Source organism: Martes martes, assembly GCF_963455335.1.
Source record: "Martes martes genome assembly, chromosome: 1".
Taxonomy (NCBI): domain Eukaryota; kingdom Metazoa; phylum Chordata; class Mammalia; order Carnivora; family Mustelidae; genus Martes; species Martes martes.
In genome coordinates this window covers 184,571,857-184,591,182 of record NC_137888.1, presented here as the reverse complement: position 1 = coordinate 184,591,182, position 19,326 = coordinate 184,571,857, and the positions used below count along the sequence as shown (strand labels likewise).

Genomic DNA, 19,326 nt, shown 5'->3' with positions numbered 1-19,326 from the left:
CAGAGGGAGAGGAAGAGAGAGAATCTCAGGCAGGCTGCGCACTCCAAGCGCAGAGCCCAGCGTAGGGCTCAATCGATCTCATGACCCAGTCTGAAATCAAGAGTCAGATGCTTAACCGACTGAGCCACCCAGGCGCCCCAGAGTTGTCCTTTATTTAGAGACACAAATCATCAGATCTGGCCAAGAACTGAACAAAATACAAATAAGAACTGTCATAACAGCTCTTAAAATCTACAAGTATGACTAACATCCTTAAACTCACTACAATAAAGGATCTCATTGACCAATTCCAAATGTGTAAGCATGTTTCTCCTGAATAGGACAGGTAGGTCTACAACATGGGTACAATAGCTTTGACTTTTTTCTTTCTAAACTATTTTGTGAACAGGTGGTGTCTCAATGGCAAGCTTTAGACTTTCTGTTGTAGTACACACTGGTGTACGCTAGCTGATCTTTCTGAACATGTACTAATAAGATTGCATCAGTGTCATTTTTAAAGACATGTGAGCAATTGATGTGTTCCTAGAGAAAACACTAAGCAGGCAACATGGCTTTAAAGGACTTCCATGCTTGCCTTTGTTTTTAATTAAACATTTAAGCCCTTCAAAGGGGTTTATTAACACATCTGCAATTCAGACTGATTCATTTTTACACTGGTGTTGTGACAGATGGCCCTTCAAGAATATGGTGTTTTTGCACAGCACTTAGACCACGCGAAGGAATCTGATCAGGGATGATGTTAATCTTCACACTGCCCTTCACAATAAAATGAAATATAAGACAAATATATTTTCAAAAAGAGGATAACCTGGGTTCAACTGAAGTGTTATTCCTGACTTCAACTTCTCTGGTTTTTCCTGGAGTAGGATGTTGAGTATGTCTTGGGGGAGGGGCAGGGAATCTCATCTAACAAGGTTACATATTCTATTCCACAACTCCTCCCCCCACCCCAAAGGACAAGATAAAAAACAACCTAAGGGAACAGGAGAAACAGATCTGGGATAAAACAAAATACTGATAAAAAGACAAGACGGAGGTACATTCATTTGCAGGTACTGTGAAAAGACGAAGATCTGTGGCAGAGACGAAACAACTACCACTGGGGGGAGAAGTCTCATCATTACCCTCATGGAGTGGTGAGGGAGAAATCCATGTGACTCTTAACATCAATTAGGTTGCTACAATCACTCAATTATGGAACCTCCAATCACCAAAAAGAAATTGATTCTCATTTGGGTGGCTGGATCCTATTCCATAGATGTTATAGAAAGTGAAGACAAACTAGCCCCATTCCAAATATTTCCATCTAACAGCCACCTGAATAATTTCAGTGCTTAAATAAGCAGCTGGTTGTGGGGTAAGAGTACATATTTTACTATTCACTTCTGGGTTAAAAAAAAATACTTTTTGGAAAATTTGATTAAATACCAAATTTTTATTAAATACCAAATTTCTTAAGGAATTTTGCTTCCATCAAGGTGAAAATGGCATTTGAGCAGGAGTCTCCTATTACACGGATGCGTTAGGGTGGTCTGTCAATCCTCGATGCCGACCAGGATTTCAGAACACGATTTATTTTATCCCAGAATTCACACATGAGAAAGTCATAAACGTGTCCTGTATTGAGAAAAGCCAAAGCCTGGTCAATAAAGCAACACCTCAACATCAACTGAAGTCGGGCCATTGATTGGAGGAGCCCCCTGGTTAGAGAGACATGCGAAAAGAATGTGAAAATATTCCTCTTCGGGAAACATTTGTTCAATGAAATCACTACAGTTAGTGAGAAGACACGGGGAGAACGGACCCCAGGTTCATACTTCACAACCATGCTTACGAGGGACGTTCCACATGGAACTTCATTTCCTCTGGACTGGCCTCCGGGAGACTCGGGGGGGGTCTTTCTAGACTGAGGACTAAATAAATTCCGACTCAAATTATCTGGCTTTTGTCAGCATAGTGAACCCTTAGCCAAAACAGCTCATTTAATTCTCCACACTGTTATAGTAAGAAAGCAACGATATTTCTCCCTTGAGGAGGGAAAGGATGGAGGAACTCCTGAGTGACTTCCAAAATTTGGTAATCATCGTGACTCCACACTTGCCGTGTGCCCCCTAACTGCTCAATTTCACCCCGCAATGTGGCCAAGTTTCCTTCTCAGACGGGGATGCTGGCCTCGCTCCCCTGTTTTGTTTGAGTCACAGAGGAATTGCTCCAGCCAGCAAAGGAAAGGCTCCAGAGCCAAGTCTGAGTGGGTGGGCAAGAGGCTGGGGCCACAGGGGCTTTGCCTGAGAAACCACCACAGCTATGGCTATAAAGAAAACTTGTGCTGGGACTGGGGAATGGCGGGGGGCGGGGGGGGGGGTGTAACAAAGAGGATGGGCAGAGTGATTCTCTTCTCTTCCAATTTTACTCAGACCCTTCACCAGACCTCATTCAACATTCTCTCTAATTCCCTGCCCCAAAGAGAAAAGGAAGTGCACGTCCTTCCCCCAGAGTTGCTTCATCCTGGCCAACCACGCCCACGAGAAACCGTCAGTAAAGCAACTGCCAAAATGGGTTAGTCTGCATCCCCTAAGATTAAAGCACCTTGGGAGCTTTCACTGACAATGGTAGGATAAATGATGATTAATTTACTGTGAATGGTCTTTGGAATCGTTTCATAATAAAAAGCAAGAAATGAAACAAGAAGGCAACGGTAGGTTTATCAGGGCCAAAAAGTTACAAGGTATGCTATCCCTAGTTCATATTTATCGAAAAGGTGAAGCCAAAGGAACACACTTAACAAGTGCAAACCACTCGCTGCTTTCTTTTTTCCTTTCTAAGGGGAATGTTTACAAAGACTGATAATGATATAAAAAAAAAATTACCAGTATTCTTGAAAACTAGGAGACCACTAAGAAAGCATTTAAACTCATTCTCATTACTCCCGCAATCCAAACCAATCATATTTGTGTTCTCTTGTACATCAGAGCTGTTTCACGAGAACATGCCATAGTCTCTACACAGGGAAGAGTTAATGAGACAGCAGCTCTTATCTGCCACTTCTTTTAATGGAAGGGAAAAATAAATCCATTTTTATCCAGGCCCTTTATCTGACCACCACCCACATCTCGTCCCCCCCAAACGGAACACATAATGGACCTCCATGAACATCCAGCAGATTCTGCCACTGTTCTGAGAAGCTTTCACCTCTCACCGTGATGTACCTCTACCCTGTTTATACAATGAAAAATCAATTTTCAAGAAGCCTCAAGAGACAGCCAGAGCCTCGGGCAGGGGTCTCGGGAAGACAGGAGCCAGGGTGCTACTCACGTCGGTTTTCATACATGCTCCTGGACTGGGCCCAGATTTTAAAAGGATCTGGTTTCTTCTGCCCAGAGCTGTCGGTTTGATCTGGAGTGGGGGCTTCTGCGGGCGGGTACTCAGGGAGCACCTGTGTGCTGTGGCCTGGGGAGGCCGTGTGCAGGCTACGGTGGCAGGAGACGCTGTGCTGAGAGCTGTTCTGGCTGTCTTTTCTTTCCAGTGGTTGCTGAAAGCAAGAGAGCGAGAGAAGCAAGAAGAGACTGTTATTGGTTCTCTGAGTGGGTGTTTCCATCGGCTTGTTTTTGTTCAGCACGTCTATGCACACATACATAAATATATCAACAACATTTTGGCTTCCATCTTTCTCCGGCTAATGCTGCATGCAGATAAATCCCCAGGTGACTGGCAGACAGAGAGAGGGGTGGGCCAGATGGAAAGACATAATCACAAACCATATCGCTCTCTGGGCTGTGGCAGAAAACAAATCCAATTTTCATCATAGGTTCCCAGCTAAGACACTGGGCGCGTGTATTACAAGATGTATCAATTTAGCATCCTTATTTTGTGGTCACCCTTGTTGTTTTAAAAGGTCGTAGGGCAAGGCTAGACGGGGGAGACCTTGGGAGACTGCTGTAATTATTTAGGTGAGAGAAGATGATGGCTTGGCCCAGGGTAATGGGGCAGAGATAGAGACGAGTGGTCAGATCCCGGTTATATCCTGAAGGTTGAGCCAAGGGATTGGCTAATAAGTTGCACGGGAGGTGTGAGAGAAAGGAATCAAGGATGGCTTCAAAATGGAGGTGGGGCGGGGGGGTTGTGCTGTTTTAACTTCTTGGAAGACTGCAGTAGCCTTTTATGGATACAGCAGAGATGAGTGGATGATCACTTGGGTCTCTGAAGTTGGAAGAGTTCATTTCTGAACTTAACAAATTTGAGCTATTAGACATCCATCTGGAGATGGTCTAGCAACTGGGTACATGAGTTTGAAGTTCAGGGGAGAGATAAAACATGTATCAATCACTTCTATATCCTCGTGTTTTTGACAAAATATGTTGAGACAAAATACCAGGGGTGATTTATCTGTAAAGCTATAACATCCAGAAGAAATACAATCAGGGCTAAAAATGTTCCTGGGGACTTCTCATTTTGCATCTTTCAATAATAAAATGCCCAATTTTTACCTGAAGCTTTGCCAGAAGTTCTTCTATACTATAAGGAAAAGGGATGAGACCTTTAAAAAAATCATGCCTCGCATTCTGTATGCACTGGTACTTATAAGCATATCAGTAATTATCATGTGAAGAGCTTCCATAATTCTTAGCTAATCAATTTTGCAGGCATCGAATTTCACCTCTTGATCTCCTGACACTGCTGTTGCTTAAAAACCAAGACCAAACTTTATATATGGGTTGACCTCAGGAGGTAGCCTTGCCAGATTTGCAACCTGTCTGAAGTCCAAGCAGTTTTCAAAGGGAAGAGTTTCATTAAATTTCAGTAGAATAAGCAGGTTCCTGTTCCTTAAAACCTGCTCAGCAAAAGACCCTTCTCATTTTATGAAATGCTCTTTCTTTGAATGCTGATTGAATGCAGAGCAAAACCTAGTGGGAGGAAAAATACCTGGTAGGATACGAAATAACTTCAGTTCTTATTTTCTTGAATAAAAGAGGGTGGTAAGCCCAGGTGTTTAGTTTCTCCCATTCAAAATAAAAACTCTGGAATCCTGCCTCTCACTCACTGGATGCTACGTCCCTATACTTACCTGCTTAAGAGCATCGTCAAGGGACAAGAAGGGGTATCTCCATCCTCTCTTACAGAACCTGTATAGCATATGCTTTTTAAGTGGTTAAGAAGATCTTTGATCTAGAGCATTTCAGGTCTTTGAAGTTCAAGTATAGCATCAAAATCTTCCCCTCGGTCTTACAGTCAATCCTATCAAAACCATTCCTTGCTCTCTCCCCAGGTATCCTTCACTTTTCACTCCTCATCTCCAAGGAAATTTTCAAGGTCCCCTTTGTTTAAATCTCAACCCCTTGACTCCCTCCCATTCCAGTCTTTGCTTTGAAATTAAGTATCTGAAGTAAAGCCCAAGGAGGACAAAAACTTCATTTACCCCTGACTATGACAGATTACAGATTTGAACATAGATTTTGGTAAGGCTTCAAAGCTGAGGAAAACTGGGCACGGAGTTAGGGAAGCAAGACAGACCACGTACAATTGTATTTGGTGTGCCTGAAGGAGAAACTGGAGGCCCATATTCTAAACTAGCAAAGAGGTCTTGGTAGAACTAGAAGAGGCTTAATTCACTCAGCTCCAGTGGTACTGGGAAAACACACTGAGGTTTGGACAGGGACAACCACCACCAGCCCACATGTCACCACGGCTCCCTTTTGAGGACGAAATGCTCAGGTCGGACCTGGTTGGATTAGAACTTCAAAGACTTGGAGTAGAGCCTTGATTCCGCCAATACCCAGCAGCACTGCCACCCCCCACCCCCCAGACAGCAAACTTGGCTCTTGGGGCCAGTTCTCTGATTTCTGCCCCAAGAAGCTCTCTAGCTGCCTTCTTGCTTCCCCTGGAGGCAGGCTGAAGACTTTCAGAGCCAGGAAATGTTCATGACAGATATATCCCCCCACTCTCTTTCCCATGTGGGTGGAAATCTGTGTTTCTCTTCACTGCGGTCTTTACGAGGGTCTCAATTATAAAGAAGCACATGCAGCACCAGCCCATTTTTGGTGTGAATACACTAGCATAGAAAGAAAAAAATGGGATTCGGGATGCCTTTCTCCCCCCTTATACCTTCCTATATTGTCTACTTTTTATAATGCATAGTTAATGCTTGTTATAATCAAGACAAAATTTAAAGCTATTTCTATTTTGAAAGAAACCTTGGTAAGGAGAATTAATGGAGACTGTTACTTTCTCTTTTTTTTATACATATTTTCTTAAGATTTTATTTTTAAGTCGTCTCTACCCCCCAACGTGGGGCTTGAACTCACAACCCCGAGACCAAGAGTTGCTCCACCAACTGAGCTAGCCAGGCGTCCTTCTTTTATACATTTTGGTCATGTTTTGGTTTTGTTCTCCTCTCAGGAAAGGAGGAAAAGATAGTTTAAATATAGAAGCAAATAATTCAACAGATGAAGGAGCTCTGAGTTCACCTAGAGAACTGTATCCCTCCATTCAAGTGCCCACCGTGGTTCCTCAAATGAGTAGCAAATGCCAGATTGTGGGGATTGGCCCATTGACACTAAATTAATTTCCAGTTAGCCAGTCGCCACCCCTGCATCTTCAAACTCCCCCCTGTTGAGACCCCCCCCCTTTCCAAAGCCTCCCCGGGACCCAGAAGGAGCCACACTGCAGGGTTATCTGAGAGAACATCATACTCCTCTTTCCCGAGGTCACTCTGTTGTCCCTGCAAACCTAACTATAATCTCGGCCACTCACTCCCTCCTCCTGAACTGGAGAAAAATTTCTTACTGGCAGACTTGCCCCACTGCCAGAATCCAATAAAGGGCTGGACTTTCCTCCCCGCAGAGAACGCACCTGTGCTTTTACCCACACGCCCACAAGATGCATGTGCTCGGATTCTGCCTGTCACCTCACAGCTTCCCAAGACCATTTGACGATTGTCCCACTGTAACACATCTCTGACACGGAGGACGGGGAAATCTCAGGTTTAACCAAAGACCCAGCTTTGCCATTACCCGAATATGCAAATGAAGTCTGCCAGAAATGGCTTGGGCCACTTTTCAAATTTGAACACCCTTTCTCACCTCCCAATAAATGACTCACTTTGGTCCAATTTAACACAAAAATGACAGAATGTGGAATGAGTTTGTAAAACTGTCTCTGAAATTGCATTTCTGCATCCCTTTTAAATGCCATCTAAACTTTGTTCCAAATTTGGAAAAGAAAAGTAAAGCAGCATCCTGAGAATATGCCCGAAAAATGATGCCACCACTAAAAGCTGTCACTAAACGACACATTCGAACCCACACTAATGGGCTAATGCACAATAATCTGGGAGCTGTTTGGATTTTTCCCCTGATAAGATTTAACCTCACTCTGTGCTTCTTCCTAAGTTCAATTATGGAAATGACTTAATTTGAAGATGCATTCTATATTTAATATCTTGGTACTCTCAATTTTTTGAAGCTATGCTCTGTTTGTGCAAGAGTTCAAAATATGCCTTTTGACTTTCCGTGAGCGTGCTAATTAGCTATGACGTTGTCTTTTATCCGATGAGAGCCTAGAACTCTCCAGGAGAAGTCAAGTTTATGTATCTTTCAAATTAAAGACAACTGGTCCCCTTTGCAGTAGCCTGGATTATCTCCCAGGGAAGACCTGGAGCATGAAAACAAACTCATTTCTCAGCTAGTTACAGCCCAGGGTCGGAGCTGCTTCTGATGGGACTGTCTTTCTCCTCATTTCTCTAAGTGAGAAACAGGCCCAAAGAGAAATATCTGCAGTTAGAGATACATTTTCAAGTCTGTTATTCTACACATACTAGCACCGTGCAAGCATCTGGCACCCAAATGACAGAACATCCAGACGAGGCCCCCTTATTAGGAACTACCAACATTACATTATTCACTCATCCAGTAAATACATACTCATCACTTCCTATGAGCCAGATTCTTGCAGATACAATGGATAAGAAAGAAAGAGATGGTAACTAAACTCTGAGAATTTATACTTGCGTATTTAGATGTGTGTGTGTGTGTGTGTGTGTGTATGTGATGGACAGTAATCAAATAATCTTAACAGTTTGATAACAACATATTGCATTGTCCTTTAGATAGGTGGTAGGGAGAAGCTTCTGGAAGAACAGCCCATTAATGGAAGCAGCATGTGCTCAGTCTTCAAAGCAAAAATGAGTTTGGACGGTCTGAAAAACAGAGAGAAGGCAGAGCGACACAGCAAGGGAGTAGGGTGACGTGAGATGAGCTCAGAGACCAGATACTACAAGGGTTTGCGAGCTGCTTTTGAGTTTGGGACTCATTCTTAGCTCAGGGGAGATGAAATTCACTAATGGACTTAAAGCAGAGATTGCCAGGAGCCAAGCGACTTCTAGAAAGTTCGGTCTGATTACTGAGGGATGACTAGGTTGGTGTGGACAGGAGTAAAAGCAGGGAGCCGGTCAGGAGGCTACTGTGTGGTCCATGGGAGGGGCCCGAGGTGGTTTACACTAGGGAACAGCAGTGATGACGGGGAGGGACAAGTGACATCAAAGACTTCTTGGTGCAGATTCAATAGGCATTCCTGAATGACTGAGGGGAGGGTAGGCAAGAGGAAAACGAGGGGGAGGACCTCTTAGAAACATGGATTTCCACCTCCCAGCTCTCCAGCTCAAACAACTAGTTGGAAAGATGAGCCACATACTGAGATGGATATTTCCAATGCTAGATCTTGTCACTATTCAGATCTTTGTGAAGGACAATTTTTACTTTTAAAGATCAGATCAGTTGACTAGGATGAAAGAAATGGGCTCCATTTTCAAAACTCCATAAAAGTGGAGTTTTGGCCACACACTAGCCATAAACTTGTGTCATAAGACCTTTTAAAATGAAACTGTACCAATCTCCCAGCACAAATGATTTCTTAACTATTGACAGGTCAAGGAAATCGGGAAGATGCAGTGGTTTTTGTAAATGGAAATGGGGGGGAAAATCAACTCATCAGTATTTCACAGAGTGATTTCAAAATGAAGGTACTTATAAAGTGAGCTGAAAATATTTGCTCGGAAGAGCAAATGAATACAGACAGCACTTAGGAGCTTAAATGATGAAAAGAATTCATGTGGCTTAAAAATGACAAATCGATCCATTTTAAAGCAAAATTATTTACAGTTCACTTATCTGCCAAGACTGAAGGCCACTGCAGTGATTTACATGGACAACAGGAAAAACTCCAAGTGCTGATGAGATATTAGGCCAATGTCATTAAAGGTTGTGCAAAAATCAGGGACTCGATTCCAAGCCAAAGCAGAGGATGGTCCTTGTGTCTTCCTTTCCTTATTTATGGGTCTAAGTCAAATAATCTCTTCTAAAAGGGCAGAGAAGAGGAATTAATGGGAAGGAAAGGAAGGTATCGATGGATACGAAAATGAATTTTGGTTCACAAGGGATGTTTTAAAGAAATCTGATAAAAAGGCAAAGTTTATTTTCTGGACTCCAAGGGGCTGAGGGTATGAGTCGCTGTAAGAAGCTGAGGGGCAAGGAGACTATAGAAACGATCCTAATTCTTCTTCCCTCTACCACTCCCTGCTTCTCTTGGGAGCTTGCAGGAGCTTTAATGACTTGTATTCTTGCCTCTTTGTGGGACAAGTGGCTCTGGGGTGTTATGACAACCAGGAGAGTTTGAGAAACAGGCAGGGTCCATAAAATTGGGTGATTCTGGCTGGGGTCACTTGCGAGGCATATTCCCTGAAGATCTCTCCCTCACACCTCTTAACAACTGGCTGTCAGCAGTGTCCTTAGGATCCCTTCCAGCGGAAAGGAATGGGGGACAATGGAAAAGAAACCTGACATTACTGATCCCTTTCAGGTTGCTGCATTTGCTGCAAACAGTTCGGTGAAGAGGACAGGCTTCCTTGGTCTTTCCCACATTTGGCGTCCCCTGTATGAAAACTTTGCGTGAGAAGTCTTTTAGTTAACTGGGAAAATTTTGTGTCTTGTATGGATATGGTATGCTTTCTTGGATCTGACAGTAACAGCTAAGTAGATATGGTTTCCTACATTGCTCAGGCTGCTGGGGACCTTGGAAAAATTCCACAGTTCAATCACAGTATCTCAACCTTGGGTCCTTTCTCTGGCTTTGTAGGACTATTTAACTTACGCTGTTGTTATTTGAGCTGAATGATTTTCATTATGTTTGTCCCTGGTTCTACACGATCTTTCTGCTTTTTATTTTTATTACTTATCATTTTTATTTTTTTTAAGTAGGGGCCACACCCAGCACGGAGCCCAATGTGGGGCTTGAACTCACAACCCTGAGATCAAGACCTGAGCTGAGATCAACAGTCAGATGTTTAACAGACTAAGGCACCCAGGCACCCCTCTCTGCTTTTTGAACTTTTGGAAGTTTCAGACTTTATGCCCCATGAAGCAGATCTGTATGGATCTGGCTGTTTATGTGGCTACTGTTTCTTTCTCCCCAGCTGCATGAGGGCAGGAATGTTTTCTGTCTTAGATCCTGTTGTATACTGACACGGGGTCTGGCATATAGAAGATACTCAATAAATACATGTTGCTGAAACAAGAGCATAAAAATTATGGTGATTTGAGACGATGAGTCCTTTTTTTGAAAGGAGCAATCAAAACATCTTTTGTTTGTAAGCTGCCGAAGAAAGGCACCTGACCAACTTACTTATCATAGTATTTCCAGTGCCTCCCACCAGATCTGACACTTACTAGATTCCTGATATAACTGCTGACTAAATGGATGGACAAATGGATAGATGGGACAGATGAAGGAAGGCAGAAGGGGAAGGAATACTTCAAAAATGATGTAGTGAGAAAACGAAAGTGAAAACTGCCTTAAAATTCAGGGTTTGCTGTCTATTTAGAGTTTGAAATTCTTCCCCCCCACCCTCCCAGTTTCTTCCTCTTATTTTTTAGTAATCCCTTTCACCCAACATGGGGCTCGAACTCACAACCTTGGGATCAGGAGTTGCATGCTCTACTGACTGAGACTGCCAGGTGCCCCTAGAGTTTTAAATTCTTACAAAACTCTCTTGTGTGATTCAGAACAAGAGTCTCAGTTAGATAAGTTTCCAGTCAGGATGATTAAATTGGGCCTCAGAATCCGTTTCCTAGTGAGGTCTAAAACCTGACAGCAACTATTATTTTTACTTTTGTCTTATTTTTGTCTCTGCCATTTGGCAGGAAAATTCCTAATGTTATGGCCGTCCAGGTACTAAATTAATAACATTTTATTAAGACACGGCCATTGTTCCCAGTGAGTATAGAACCCATAAACTCAACATTTAAACTAAATCTAATAGAAGAAACTGCTTATGAAAAGTAAGCTGTAGAGGCTGCCCAGAAGGGGAAACAAGATCAAAAATCCCTTTGTTCTAATAAAAGCCCAACTACTTAATTATTGAAAACATTAAAAAAAAAAAAAGTATGAGGACAAGAAGGAGCTGTCAGTCACATGAAGAAGCCAACAATGTCAGGAGCCTCGAAGAGAAGAGAAGAAACACGGTCCCGGGTCAAGACAGTATATTCACAGAACTAATGGTAAATCTCAGCATAGCACAACCTCAGGCACTGTCCACGTGCATTCATGACGTAGCCTGCACAACTAACCCTATCTGCCATTGTATGACTGGCTGTCTGGGACCACGACATCCAGCTTTCCCAGGGACTCCCCCCAACCCCACCAGAGAAATTCCATCATCATCTGTCTCTCTGGCAGGACATCATCAAAATTCAAACTGGGGAAGGGAACCAGCTTTCAACCCACCTGTCCAGAGCTCCCACGGATCACAGATGTTAGCAACGCTCGACCGCCAACAGCGGACCTTGGCTCAGAGTTCCGAATTCTGTACGGCAGCTGCCTGGGTGTGCCAGCAATGCTGTGAAAACCATCATCCCCGTCCTGGCACAGAAATCAGGTAAGGACAAGCCCCAGGCTGGGGGCTTGTTCTTCTCGAACCCAGCAACACACCAGTCTCTTAGCTTGTGGTAATTATGAGCCAGCAGACTGTGGGCAAAGCCGTTAAGAACGCTTTTTGCCTAGGAATGCAGCCGGAGTAATTGGCTTGCTGCTTGCTAATGACACGGCTTCTACAAAAATAAACTGTCACAGGGAGTTCTCTTAACTGACTTGGTGAATATAGGCTCTATACCTGTTTGATATTCCTTCGAGTTCAGCAGTGAATCCCCAAACACTTTGGGGAAGAAACGATGCAGAAGAAATCCACAAAAATCCTTCGGCCAAGGAAGTTTAAACAGGATGCAAACCCGAAAAGAACCCCTTGGTACTTGATGTCGTGCTCCCTGTGCAAAACTCCTACCTCACCCCCCACCCCCGCCAATGCTCCTTGTTAAGACTCCATTCCCGTTGTAAGAGAAGTCCGTGCATCACACGGCATGCTTGAGGGCGTGGGAGAAAAAAGGCTGGCTAACTGATGCTCATGTGACAGATCTTCCAGATCTGCTTCTTTTCTGAAGGCTGAATAGGCTTCTGACTATGACCGAGGGACAAGGACACACATATGCCGTGTGTGTGCCTGCACACACACACACACCCCCCCCACACACACAAGCACACATTGGCATCTCTGTGGTTCCGATGTCGACACCTACCAGCACTTTTCAGCTGAAACATTAACGCGAACTGACAAGGAAAGCAGCCCTAGAGTCACATGTTCTGGTCACCACAGCCCTGTGCCACAGGAATCCCATCAATTATTGCAGGCTTTTCTCTTTGGACAACTTAGGAACGGAGTTTAAGAATGCAGGAAGCTCCCTCTCTCATCTCCTTAATAAACTTCTGCCTCTCGCCACCAGGCTTGCAGACAGGTGGAAAGAATCCCGCTGCAGCCCCAGTGAGCTGCAAAGTTTTAAAGGTTCTCCTTCCCCGGATGGCAGAAAGCTGCACATTTTCCCTCTCCCCAATAGTCTAAGCCCCGTGAAAGTACCCCCTCTCTGTCCTAATGTTAATGAATGGGGAAGCTTCTTTCTCCCTGATCAATTTCACAGGCATTGTAGTTTCAGATTTTGAGTTTTGAAGTAGCATTTTAATTTGTTGTCAGTGCCCTGGGAGCAGAAGCTCACACCACCAAGCAAAACACCACAGCCTCTAAGCTATTAGCTAACATGTCAACTAGGTAATGCATCTTCAGGGAAACCAGATTAGAAAGGACAGCAAAACATTGATTTTTTTTTTTTAATCCTATACCTGCAGCATAATGCTGCTAAAGCTAGCAAAACAACAAAGGACATTTCGACAGCAAGGAAATGTCTTATTCTCAGTGCTGGGGCAGTGAACGTTGTTCCATGTGAGCATGGATATATATATATATATATATACAGGGCAGGGCAATTCTTCTTTAAACCTGCAGCCTTTTAAATTTTGTAAATAATTCATCCATAAGAAAGCTCAGGGAGAGAATCTGCCCATGTGAAGGGATGGAAACACCAGTTAAGAGCAACCCTACTCAGGAAGCAGGTGGAGCTTTCCCCCACCCCCCTCCCAGAGGAAACAATAGCATTTGTATCAAGTTAAAACACCGGAGAAACTCATCCATTTGCAAGAGAGTTGTAATGCATTTATACATAGAGGATTCCAAACATGCATTCTTTAACCTGGCTTCTGCAGCATGCCCACAAATCACTAGACAGTTAAAAGATAAACCCAATACCATCTCTATCAAAAGGACCCCCAGAACTTAATAAAACGAGTCCGGGCTACTGTCTCCCCCACCTATTCTAAAACACATTTCGTGAAGTCAAGCCAGACAGCGTCCCTTCCCACCACCAGCCCCACCGCCCCCCCCACCCCCAACAAGAACCAAGTAACTGGTAAGTCCTTACCGACTTTGGGCTCTTCTTGGGAACTGGCAACCCTGGAAAAAATGCAACAAGGAGGGAAGAGGGGAAGAAATCATTAGCGTATAAATGTTACCTTTTCCTTAAAGAACAATCCCCAGGTGTTTCATGGCAACCTAGCCATCTGCAGAGTTATGTCAGATTTCTCCCCAGCATCGGAGTTACCAGGCTGTTCATATCGAATCAAAGCAGAGGGAGGAGGAGAGCGAGAGGCAGGAGATCTATCTGCATTAGCTATGCTGGCTTGTACTGCAGCAGCCTGGAGGCTGGGAAAAGAAATTCACAGACCTCAGCGGCCTGGGAAATTGAACACTTGGACAGAATCTCAAATGCTCTTCTGGATTAAGAGAGACTTAACTTACAATTAAGTCCAGGATATTTCCTTTCCACACGATCCACTTGTCAATCGAAGCGGACCAATCAGGAGAGAGGAAGGGGTGTATATTTAGTTGCAGAGGAGTACATGGTTAAAATTAAATTTTTCTTTCCTTTTTTTTTTTGGATCGTTTCTTTCCCTTTCCCCCCCTCTGCTTTTCAGGAGAGGAAATGCCTTCTTTATTTGGATGAGCTGAACACCAAAAACAAAGAAGGATGCTCTTTTGCCAGCAGAGAACACAAATTCAACTTGGTGTAGGACCCCCTCCCGATCATGGGCACACCTCTCCGTGCATGTCAATCACCCAAACACACTCCTATTTAGCTTGGGAAGGACCCTAGCTGGTGTCAGACCCTTAAGGGGAAAGGAGATTGCTGGGGAGTGAATGAGAAATTTCATGGAGCTGCGAGAAGATGAGAAAGGCAGAGGAGAAAAAGGTATTCACTGATCCTTGCTGGCTCTTCCGGAACCCTATCCTTCATGGGAGGGGGAGAGCTGGAAGGGGCTGGTGATTGCCTCACACTTCTAGAAAAGTCAGCAGCGATTAGGAGCAGGCATATGGGAAATCTGCCAACTGGGGAGTGCGGCAAAAGAGGGCTAGAAAGGAAAATAAAAGCATATAATGGTGTTTCAAAGGTAATCATTTCTGCAAGCTGCCCTCTCATTTTTTATTTATTTTTTATTTTGGGTTTGAGCGAGGGTTAGAATGCAAAATACGGATTCCATCTGGACTGGGCACCAAAGATATACTTGGGATCTGAGGATTTTGCACTGGCAACTTCAACCTTTTTTAGAAAATGATCCCTCTATAGTGTGATGATTTCAATGCTTTGGGAAGTGACTTGTCAAACCGTGAGCTGTGCTAAGTTCAGCACAAGTAACACGAGGCAAGGGAAGTGGGTGAGTAGGAGGAAGCCATCAGGGGAGCACTGCTAATGTGCCCACTGCAAGTGAGGCATGACTGGCCATGGATTACTCGTCCCCAAAGGCACTGCGGACACTCTTCTGGCAAGACTCATCACATCACCAAAACGAGGTCACCATGGTCTGGCCAAGTGGTTCTCAGACTTCTGAAGACATACAGAGAACCTGAAGAATTGTTATAAAGTCAGAATCCCGGGCCCCACCCTGAGGAGGGCCCAGGAATCTGCAGTGTAAACGTATCTTCTAGGACATTCTGACAGGTCTGAGGACCACATCTAAGGAAACTATGAGTATTACATTTTCAAGTTGGGCGAACTCAGACAGGCAGCCTGCAGTGGGTTGCCTCAGTGCCTCAGTTTATAAAATGGAGAGTCAGGCTCACGTCACAGGATTAGGACAATCTGGACAAGGAGGACAACACATGTGAAAGCCTCATACCTGGCACAGAGTAGGCCCCTCAAATGTCAACCACGACACCTTACCTTGCAAATTTACACCATTTGGAAAGGAAGGGGTTACAGTCACCTTCCTCTAACTAGAGAAAGTCATTTGCCCAACATGCTAACATACAGAAACCATAGGAGGGGAAATACTTTACCTATGGAGGAGAATAAGTGTTGAGCAATTTGGTTGTGTCATTATTCTTCAAAAATTATTAGGTGCTTTTATGTGTTCATTAATGTGATTCCCTTAGGGAATTTTATTAAGTTATTTAGTGTCGGTCACTGGACAGACTTCAAAATTGTATACTATTACGTCTTTGAATTCAGATGTTTTTCTAATTCAGACTGACCTCCTAGCTGACTGGAAGAAGCACCATTTCACTGTAGTTAGCTTTTACTAGACTTGCCTTCACCCGGGATCCCAGTGACCCTCTATAAAAATGTGTCCGGAATATCCAACTAGGTAGGAGCCAGGGGAAATGGCTTTGATCTATATTCTGCTTATCATGTATAAAACTGACCATCTTAGGGGTGCCTAGATGGCACAGTCAGTTAAGGGTCAGACTCTTGGCTTCAGCTCAGGGGGTGATTTCAGAGTCGTGAGATCAAGTCCCGCATCAGGCTCATGTCCAGGGGTCCTTGGGACTCTCTTCCTCTCCCTCCATCCTTCCCCCCTTCTCTCTCTCTCTCTCTCTCAGTGAATAAATAAATCTTTGTCCCTGTCTCTTAAGATTTCATTTATAAAATAAAAGTCCTTGTCTTTGTCCAACAGAGAGAAGCACTGGCCCACTGAAAGGTACAGACACAAGGATGCTCACTGCACACCGTTGGTATAAAGGAAAGCTGGAAAGGACTAGAGGCTCCAAACAAACTGGGCAACATCGAACCTATAAGGCAGTCTGCAGAGGTTAAAAGGCATGGGCTATCTTTACATGTAACACGGACGGTCTCCAAAACACAATGCTGAGTGCAGGCAACATGCTGCAGGTGGAGACAGGTGTTAAATACACGCAAACACGTGCACAGGCTCCGCTCCCCATGACCGTCCACACCAAACTGATGAGCTGGCAAGGAGGGGCAGCGATGGGAGGGGCCGATTCAAGCAGATGTAGCCTTTATCTACAAGTCTTTATCAAGAATACCATATTTGTGGGTGCCTGGGTGGCTCAGTGGGTTAAAGCCTCTGCCTTCAGCTCAGGTCATGATCCCAGGGTCTTGGGATCGAGCCCCGCATCAGGCTCTCTGCTCAGCAGGGAGCCCGCTTCCCTCTCTCTCTGCCTGCCTCTCTGCCTCCTTGTGATCTCTGTCAAATAGATAAATAAAATCTTAAAAAAAAAAAAAAAAGAATACCAAATTTTATCTTGCTGAGGCAAGAAAACAGCTAGCTAAAAGTAAACATTAACTCATGAATGGCCCCTCCATTAACAGCACAAAACCAACCAGTCCATAGCACCCTGGGATGACAGCTATAGTGGGCTTCCTCGGAGGAAGCAGTTCATACAACATTCCAAAAGATCCCGAATCAACAGACACCGCAAGCTGTATTTTAGAACAAACAAGAAAAACTTCTTTTAATTTAAAGAGCAATTTGTTCCACTTTGCTACCTTCTTTTTAAAAAGCCAGCCCTTTTATGGGAGCCAAAACTGGCCACAAATTAGTATTCAAAATGTCAAAACTCGAGAACCTCTACTTGAGTGCTTTTTAAAAGAGAAATCAAGCATCTGCTTTAAGTCCACACAGTCATTAAATCTTAAAATCTAATGAATATGAATGCTGGAACAAAGCCCCTGATTACGTATTTTAGCCAAAACCACTCAGATGGTTTGAAAACAGCTGGGAGACCTAATGGAAAATACTCAGAAAAGGTCACCATGTAGCATAATTTTCCAAGACCCAGCATTGGATGGGTGACACAAGCCAGCAGGATCCCACACTTGCCAGCAAGACAGTGGTTTTCCCAGGAGAAATCGCACTTTGTGCCTCCAGGGGCGGCAGGAAGCTTGTGTTGTATACGTTGTGTCACATACTACAGACAAGGCTCAGATGAAGAGGCAGTGCCTGTCTTCATGGGCTCTCCTGTTTCCTTCAGAGAAAGGAAGGGAAATTTCGAGAAGAGGCAGAAGAAAAAGCCTATGGATGGTACTGCCTGCTCTTTGAGTCTAGAAGGTAGCAAATGCTCCTTCAAAGGGGTCCCAGAACACTTTACAGTTCAAAGGTGAGTCTAAGTGTGATTTATAGAAGTGAGAAATGTTGAAACCTGAATTTCCAAAGTCCCCTAAGAAAAAGATGTCCTTTTGGAGAAAACAAATGGCAAAGACTGTGCTAGGGACTAACATGCGACGAAGTGACAGGAAGTGTACTCTTCCCTTCTAAATATCAAGACCATAAACTATGCTACTGAACATGTTCTCCTAGAACTAAATGGTGAGTGTTATTCTTGGTGAAATTTTATAATGGTTGTCTGCAATAATTTATGTGAAAAAAGTAAAAATAGAATATATGTGCATTCAGAAACAAAGCCTGGAAGGTTACATGTCAAAACAGTGCATTCTTTGGCTCATGGGATCATGGATAGTTCTATTACCTATTTTAGTAACTTCTACAACAAGAAAAGCTTTATTTATTTATGAACACACACACAGACACTGATAGATACCACAATAAAGAAAAGCATATACTGCCTTTTTATGTAAGATGAATATAGTAAAATGCAGAACATTTTACCGTACTTTTAAATCTCAAGAGCCATCACTTACCTCTACAGCCTCCAAGAAGTGATAACTTTCCCCCCAAATGAATGTATACCTATGGCTTCTTCAAGTACCACTGTTGAGATTGAGACTTGTGTTTATAGGCTGACGCAAGGGACACACGGAAGACATCAATAGCTCAGCTGTGTTACCAGGAGAAGCTAAACAGAAGGCAGGCACTGTCCTTCCACAACTGACATGAACAAGCCTGAGTTGTAGGAAAGAGATCAGACTTCTTTGGACCTAACTTCCTCCAGGTTAAAGCAAGTGAGAATGTCAACCAGCCTTACCAACTGAAGGAATGAAGAGAAATCACACAAAAGGCTTTCCAGGGGTGAAGTCTAACGTCACCGCCATAAGCAAAGTGGAACTACAAGTTATAAAAATGTACTATGCCATCAATTCACATTTTTTCTTTGTGATATTCATTCCACTTTGTACTTGATCTCTAGATTTAAGCATTTTTTTTAAATCTTTTTTTTAAAGATTTTTATTTATTTAATTTGACAGAGATCACAAGTAGGCAGAGAGACAGGCAGAGAGAGGAGGAAGCAGGCTCCCTGCTGAGCAGAGAGCCTGATGCGGAGCTCGATCCCAGGACCCTGGGATCATGACCCAAGCCGAAGGCAGAGGCTTTAACCCGCTGAGCCACCCAGGCGCCCCTCTAGATTTAAGCATTTTAATAGAATCATTTTAGCTTCTTCTTTAGCATTCCAACACACACTATGTCACTAATCCACCTGTCATTGAACACATGAAATTCTTTAGAATTTTGCATTGCAAAATGTTTGATTGATAGCAACACTGGTGTTGAATTAGGTAATGCAACGTTCAAGGAGCTGGGAACTGTTACCTATATTGAGAGAGAGAGACTGACGGATTCACTGATTTAAGCAATCAGGTAGTTAATTCATAGAGACCACTGAAAGCCACGGAAAGAAGACTAAGAACTTGGTCTGGGGCTACTCAT

General features: G+C 43.6%; 1 protein-coding gene across 9 annotated transcripts in view; it reads right to left on the bottom strand.

The window, feature by feature from the left end:
* MAGI1 (membrane associated guanylate kinase, WW and PDZ domain containing 1) overlaps positions 1-19,326 on the bottom strand; it is a 635,349-nt gene that overhangs the window by 29,786 nt on the left and 586,237 nt on the right. For all 9 annotated transcript variants that reach the window (XM_080808970.1, XM_080808971.1, XM_080808972.1 and 6 more), the window contains 2 exons: positions 13,848-13,879; positions 3,313-3,529 (listed from right to left, as the gene is read on the bottom strand). In XM_080808970.1, the coding sequence (XP_080665096.1) occupies positions 3,313-3,529; positions 13,848-13,879 (249 nt within the window). The remainder of the gene's footprint in view (positions 1-3,312; positions 3,530-13,847; positions 13,880-19,326) is intronic.